This window comes from Helobdella robusta, assembly GCF_000326865.2.
Source record: "Helobdella robusta unplaced genomic scaffold HELROscaffold_4, whole genome shotgun sequence".
NCBI classification, from domain to species: Eukaryota; Metazoa; Annelida; class Clitellata; order Rhynchobdellida; family Glossiphoniidae; genus Helobdella; species Helobdella robusta.
The window spans coordinates 7335033-7343199 of NW_008704902.1; the positions used below are offsets into that span (position 1 = coordinate 7335033).

Sequence of the window (8167 nt, forward strand, 5' to 3'; positions counted from 1 at the left end):
ATCATGAATCAGGTAGACAGGGTTAATGCGTTGACGGTCGCCGATCTGGTCATGAAGGACGAACGGGAGACAAGACAATGGCTCAGACTGAACGGGTTGTTGTATCACGAAATGATTTGTGACAATTGCAGCAGTGTTATGACTGAAATTGCGTATCAACCGGGCCTCGATGGCGTAATTTGGCGCTGTCCTTTTCATGGCTGTCATAAAAGAACCACAATACAGAAAGATTCCTTCTTTGAAAAAAGTCACGTTCAATTTAGCTTGCTGGTTCGTTTAATTTATTATTTGGCTTGGAGCACGCCGGTAAAAACAGCATATCGCGAGTTGCAGCTGAGCACAAAAATGTAATTAATTGGTACAACTTTTGCCGTGACATTTGTATCTACAAATGCGTGAATCAAGTTGTACCTATAGGTGGCCAAGGAACAATTGTTGAAATTGACGAGTCAAAAATTGTTAAGGCTAAATTTCAAAAAGGGAAAAACGTCAATTCGGGAGAAAGTTGGATTTTCGGCGAAATCGAACGAGGTACCAGACATTGCTTTATGGAGGAGGTTCAGGCTCGGGATGCACAAACGCTATACCATTAATAGCAAAATGGATTGCACCAGGAACAACCATAGTTTCCGATGAATGGCGCGCCTACAGCCAGCTTAGGAATATGGGCTACATCCATTGGACTGTCAATCATTTCCAAAATTTTGTTAATCAGAGAAATCCATTGGCTCACACGCAAAATGTGGAATCATTGTGGGCTAGATTGAAAAGAAAGATGAAATACATGTATGGTACCTCGAAAAACCTCAGGCCCACTCACTTGGCAAAATTGGTTTGGCGTGAACGTTATGGCCAGATGCCGTTTGGAAATATTATTGTCCACATCAAAGAAAAAATAAACATCTGTTGATAAAGATGATGCTAATGGCGGTGATGATGATGACAACTAAACGGCCCTTTTCAGGGCCACCCCTCTGACAACTAAACGACTCTTTTCAGGGCCACTCTTCTGAACGAAGTCTACTTGCTAAGCATGGCTCGAAAAAATATAATTTTAAACATCGGGGAAGCATATAATAAAATAAGAAATTACTACCTAAACGCTTTTATTCAAATATTGTCAGTTAATTTTAGTGCCTACGCATCACGATGCATGGAAGTATACATTAATCCCTACGTGGTGAATTGTGTTTTTAAATGCTTGCAAAAAATGCACGAAACTTCATTTCAATACCTACTAGTTAATTTACATGCTAAAACACTTTCAAATAACTGCATGGAAGTTTATTTTAATGCCTACCGTATGAAAGCATGCAACAATATGCATTTACTTTAATGCCTACAATGTATATAAACTTCTCTTTAAAAGCATGCCGAAATTGCGATTTTAAACCTACATAGTTATTAAATAATTGAGACAGTTACAAATATGTTTTAATTTTATATTTTTAAAACATATTTTCATTATTTCATTTCAAATCATCAATATTTTTATAAATCTAATAATAATTAACAGTACTAATATACATGTTAAAGTACGTGCAAATAAAGGCATGGAAGTTTATTTTAATGCCTACATGTTAAGTTTTATAAGTTTAAATTCGTGCAAATATATGCTTAAAAGTTTATTTTAATGCCTCATGTTAAGTTTTATATGTTAAAAATCGTGCAAATAAATGCATGGAAGTTTATTTTAATGCCAACTGCACGTAACCATGCAAGCACGTGAGTCTACTTTAGTGCCTACAACGTAAAAACTTTCTCTAAAAGCATATCAAAATTACGATTTTAACGCTACAAAGTTATTAAATAATTGATGACTGTTAAAAAGATGTTTTATTTTACTTTATTTAAAAATTATTTTCAGTATCTCACTTTAAATCATAAATAATTTTATAACTCTAATAACTAATAGTCTTAATATCAATTAACTTTTAGACATATTTACGCTTTAACCTACTCTCACTTCCACTTATTATCTCGAATTTTGTTTACATTGAGTTACTAATGTAAAGCTTTGCCCTAATTTTTTGTCAGCAATACCAGTAGTAATTCATCAACCTATTAAAGAAACAACCACCTCAGTCGACGCTCCTCGTCTAATCATCCCAACCTCATCAACATCAAACTCACTTGATCGCAATAGATGGCTACACACCCTTCAGAAAAGACCGCCCTGGCAGGCGGCGTGGAGGAGGCGTTGTCATCTATTTGAAGTATATGACTTACAACCCAGTCAAAATCACCCCATGTCATCATCTACCCACCATCTACATTTTGAATGTCACTAGCATTTTCAAGCCACATGCTATTGAGCATTTGAGGTGTGACGTGTATCCTCTACACCCTGACATTATCATCATCACCGAGTCATGGCTTAGGCCAGATCATTCTGATGGTTTGATCGCAATAGATGGCTAAACACCCTTCAGAAAAGACCGCCCTGGCAGGCGGGTTGGAGAAGGCGTTGCCATCTATTTGAAGTCATCCATCTCATCTCAAATTCACGTTGTTTCTGTTCAGTTTTATTTTAAAACATTATGATATACATTTTGGCTAAATGTTCTTTGCTTTGCATGTAACTTCACTTTTCCTTTTTGTTGTTCCGGTAGGTAATAAACGAGTCAAAAACGTTTCTAAGTTTATTTTTCTTTTTTTTAATGTCTTTCAATATTATATTAATATCAATTAATTAAAAGCTCTACGTGACAAGAAATGTAACATGTTATGAGCCCAGATAACGTTTTTTTTAACAATTAATGGATTTGACGAAGAAAATTTAGAATAAAGAAATATCGGAAGATTTTCTTAGAAGACTGAAGTGAAGAGAAAACACGTGCTTTCTCATTCTCTCAAAGTCGATATTTCGCTTCTAATTAAAAAGGTCAAATTGAAAGACAAGGAAGAAATGGATCTAACAAAAGTGCAAATCAAACACCTAGAAGGCAAATGTAATTGGTTGAACTAGAAATCATTTGTTTGTCTTTGTATAATACTACGCGGCATTCTTGATGCAATGGACGTAATAAATGGCAAATGAAAAGATCCAGATGAATTAAATAATGACTCAAAGATGAGATAGCAAAATATCAAACTGCTTTGAACAAATTCAATAAAGCAGATTGTAATGTTATGATAATTCTGTCAACCAATTGACCGATGAAACGTGTGAAAAAATTCGTTCATTTAGTAATGCCAGAGATGTTTGGCTAGAACTTCATAGATTGTATGATGAAGTTAACGAAGATGAAACATACAATTTATGCATGAAGTTTTTTGGTTATAAAATGGATGAAAGTGATGTTATCTCTCATGTTACAAAGCTCAAGAATCTTTGGAAAGATTTAAAGGTCGAGTTAGGAAAGGATGAAAACAGTGACAAATAATTGAAACTTTGCCAGAAAAATATTTCTCATTTGCTGCAAGATTGTTAAACAAGACTGAAAGAACAGTTGAAACACTCACAGATCAATTGTGTAGCTATGAAAAATCTTTGGAAGGCAAAACTGAAAGTAATAAAGTATTATTTGTCAAAGCAACAAGTGAAAAGTCATCTCAAAACATTAAAAATCAGAAACAAGATAAATTTGTCAGCAAATCAAAGCGGCTGATATGTCATTACTGCAAATTGCCAGGTCACATTGTAAGGTCTCAATAAATCGTTCGAACTCATCATTCACAATAGCCGTAAAAAAATAGCATTACTTCCAGAACACTCTCAATCACTCGCACAAGTCAATTAAAAATATTAGGCATCACATTCACCTCCACACTTAATATAGCACCTCATATCAATAACATCATCACAAAAGGCTTTCCAACATTTTATGCACTCAAAACTATCCGCTCACATGGTCTCAGAGGCATCAAATTATTCGACATCACTGAATCATTCATAATCTCACGCATCAAATATGCAGCTCCCTCCTGGTCTGGTTTTGCTACACAACAACAACTTTAGCAACTACAATCTCTCATCAAAAAACTAATCCGCTTCATTCAGACAACTAGTTTTTATTTATCGATCACCTCACATCATCTAGTCTATTAATTTGCCTTTTTATGCTATTACTTCATTTTATTGTCAATTTATTTTATTTTCTTTTATTTCCTTTATTATTATTATTTATTATTTATTTTATTCTATTTTATTTTACTTTTCATGTTCAAACATTTTTCTTTCTCCGTTTTTTTATTTATTCGTTTAATTTTATATTACTGCCTTGCATACTGTAACAGTTTCTGCGTTTGTCAGATCCTGATTTTTAAAGAATAATAAAAAATAATGTTAGACGATAAAATCAAAGAAAAAATAAATATGATGTATTTTCATATCTAAGTATTTTAACTCTACCATTCATAATCTCATAAGGTTCAATTACATAACACTGGTTTACACTTGAATATTTAAAATAAATTATTAATGTAGGCTAATATAATTAAATAATTGAAAGAATTAATAATAACAGCACCTTAGTGTCTCAAGCTTATATCGAGCTATTTTTAGACTTCGTGTTTCAAATTTTTAACTTTCAACTAATTTTTTTGCATTTTACTGCAATTCAAAACCTATAGATTTTTGTTTTTTAATATTTTTGGCAAAACTATTGTCTAATTTTATAAGTTTACTTATTATTACACTACATGTTTTTGAATTTTAATTATTTGTAGCCAAACACTTCCTGAACTGAAAGTTTGTAAAAACAACGCCTACACAGCCACTATTCAAAAAGCTCAAATTGAAGAGAAAAAGTCAAAAAAAATTGAATTGATGGAAAAACGAAACCAAGAAAATTTTTTGGGAAGTATCAACTTGAAATTATTATCCAAGGAAGATAAAGCCATAAAAAAATATCATAAAAGAAAAGAACTTCGCGAAGCTCTTTTATGTCAGCTTAAGGTAATGGCTTAATATTGGATTTTGTCGTGAACAGCCTATTTTGACAATAAATAAAGTTTCAACACTATTAAAAAGCTTGGAGATAATTTTGCATATATTGTTGTTTTGAAACATAAAAATGTGATTATTTTAAAATTTATTTATTTATCTTAACATCTATCTATCTGTCAATTTTTTCTTTTATAAGAGATGCAAAATAAATATAAAAAAGAAGAGCATGTGCGTTAAGTGGGTGTTCTAGATGCACGTCCGTATAGGATTAAATTTAAATTAGCTGTGTGAGATTATCTTGCGGGAGAGGCACCACAATACTTAAGATATATTTTGGAGATCCGTATCATTCGATTGAGATCTTCCTTCAACCGCCATATCTGCTCGTTTTGTCGGAGGAGGTTGTCCGTCTCGTCTGTTCAAATGTTTTTATTGCGCACACATGTTTTAATGCGTGTCTGTTTCTCAAATAAATTGGTAAATAAATATTAATTTAAATGCTATTAAATTTAAGATAAAGTTAAAAAGGTTAGAGCTAATTTTCTTTTTCGCGCTTGCTTCAGAGATATCATCGACAAACACGCAGAGCATACAAATACACGTGAAAACCACGCATAACACGCATTGCATATGATATGATAGGCGGGGATCTCTTGTATTCGACTCCAGTCACTACAACAGTGAGACCCGGCGCCTTTAACAATTGAACCATCACGCCGATAATTTATGTGACTGATATGATAAGGTACAACAAGGTTTTATGCTAGGTTTACGGAGCCATGTTAGCAAATTATAACAAAAAATTTGAACAGTTGCACTAACCCGGCTTCGACTCCAGCTAGATTTGTTTTTGTAAATCCAAATAAATCCGAATCCAATTGAAAAAGTCAGACCCGTTACAGCTCTAACATATATTAATCCCACATCAATCAGTTTTTCACACAAAATAATAGTTAAAAATAAAATTACAGGATAAAAAAGAAAGAACAGATTGTGAAAAAATGGTTAAAATAAATGAAGAAATGAAATTAATATGCAACGATATTGAGGAACTGAAAAAGGATAAAATAAGGTTTATTTTGAAAACTGCAGTAGTTTTATGAAGTAAACAAGCCTTGTTATATATTTAAACCAATGTTATGATGTTATCTGCTCCCAATTACCATCAGAACGTGTTAATACTAAAACAATCATTATGAACTAAGTTACTTAAATGTCTAGAATTTGTTCTCTTATAGCAAAAATTCATCAAAATATAGTTTACGTGAAAAAATTTAAAGGGTGCAAATAAATTGTAACAATTAACTCACGGTTTGTTTACCGGTATGTCGGAGTTGGATAAAAAAATTTTCCGACTCTGGCTCCGGGAAAAAATTTCAGACTCCCCTTAACTTCAACTCCAAAATATTTTTCCATGTTTAGCTTCCCAGTTTCAATTAAATACTACTATTAAATAAATGTACTTCAAAAACTTTTAAATTAAATTGATGAAATTGTTTTCTTTTTTAAAATACACTTAAAAAGTATAATAATTACACAATGCTTCAAGACCTCCCAGTACTGATATTGATGAATATTTAAAAGCTTGCTATAATATTCAAATTTGACTGCATACATAATTGGCGATTTTAATGCTTATTTTAAATATTAATTCAAAACCTGATTTTTTCATTACAAGTTCAGATATTTGATTAATTTTATTACACGATTAACTACACACTCTTCGACAAAAACTGATGATATCTCACCAAACAGTTTTCAACTTGATCAGGGTGCTGTTATGATTTCTGATTTTTCTGACCGCCATCCAATTTTTTTTTCAATAAAAAAGGTCCGGCAGTGTACCTAAAAATTCAACATTTTTACAAAAAATAGTCAAATATAATACTTTAAAAAAAAGAAAAATTTATTTGAGGTTAGCTGGGATCCAATTGTCACCGAAAATGATGTTAATGTTAGTTTTAAAACATTTTTAAAATCTTCGAACCACAAGATGTGGAGAGCGGCAGTTCTACCAGGACTGATGTTAACTCTTAATTCAAAAAAGATTTTTATTTTTAAATCTTTGTTAAAGAAAAAAATATATTCAAAATTTGATATATAATAATGATTATAATATTTATTTATTCATTTATTGAAAAACACGGGCGAACCTTTTTCCAAGAAAAAAATGTATGTTAATTAATGATACAATGAAATTAGGAAAGTAAGATATATAAATAAAACAATGTTTATTATGCAAACGTTCAAGAAACACAATCAACAGAACAAGTGTAAAGATGCATGCATCAACATATACAAGCACATATATAGACACAATGAATACAAATCTAAATAAATAAAAAAAATAAATTGGCTACAAAATAACTTCAATAAAAACTTTCTCATACAATTTTTAGCAAGAGTAGTGTTAGTTCTTTTTATAACTTCTTTATAAGTTTCTGCTATCATGATGATGTAAGTACTGAAGAAAACAATTTTAGATGGTGGCTTCAACATGTTGAGTTATTTGTTGATGAGATTACATTACTGTTGACTCGTATATTCTCAATATCTATTTAGAAAGCTGCAACTTTCCAAGAAGAATTCAAATTAGCTAGAATTACTCTTGTTTATGAAAAGAGCATTAAAGAAAACGCAGTCAATTACATACCTTGATCAATTATATCGCCGTTTTCCCTGATAGTTAAAATATAATAAGTTTTAGATCGATTTTCTGTATTCGGCACCAATCCAATATTTATTATTATTATTATTGGTGTGTTTGTGAGCGCCCTTGAAAAAGATCTCAGAGGCGCTAACAATTATTGCGGTACATTGCGTATCATTTTATTAAAGCAGTGCATTGAATGGAAACATTAGCACGGGCAAGCTTGGACAAAAAAGATGGGGTTTCAACCTTTTACAGAACTGAGTAACAGAAAATGCAGGATCACAAAGGTCTTTAGTCAAACCATTACAGACAGCAGGACTCATTACGGAAAAATTCTTTCGACCAAAAGCCAAGTTTGTGTCAGGTACAAACAGTAAACCTGAATTGTTAGAGCGCAATGCTTGACTCAGCAGAGGCAATGTTTTAGGAATGAATCTGTTAGTTAATTATTTAGGGGCAATTTCCTTAATACGTTTAAAAACGGATAAACATATATTGAAAATAACTCTTTCATAAACCGGAGACCAATGAAGAGCAAAAAGAATTGGAATTATGACTCAATCCATTGATGAACAACACCCAATACTCCAAATGAATATTGGAGCTTGCGTAAAAGTAATGGG

The 8167-nt window shown here is 31.9% G+C and overlaps 1 protein-coding gene across 1 annotated transcript; it reads left to right on the forward strand.

Annotated features, from left to right (window-relative positions):
* Nucleotides 1-1715: 1715 nt before the first annotated feature.
* HELRODRAFT_162854 (hypothetical protein) lies at nucleotides 1716-7949 on the forward strand (the record flags this gene model as incomplete). Its single annotated transcript, XM_009024943.1, has 8 exons — nucleotides 1716-1725; nucleotides 2147-2398; nucleotides 3813-3930; nucleotides 4672-4900; nucleotides 5863-5963; nucleotides 6647-6722; nucleotides 6792-6845; nucleotides 7854-7949. The coding sequence occupies 8 exons, from the start codon at nucleotides 1716-1718 to the stop codon at nucleotides 7947-7949; spliced, it is 936 nt and encodes a 311-aa protein (XP_009023191.1).
* Between the last annotated feature and the right edge of the window lie 218 nt (nucleotides 7950-8167).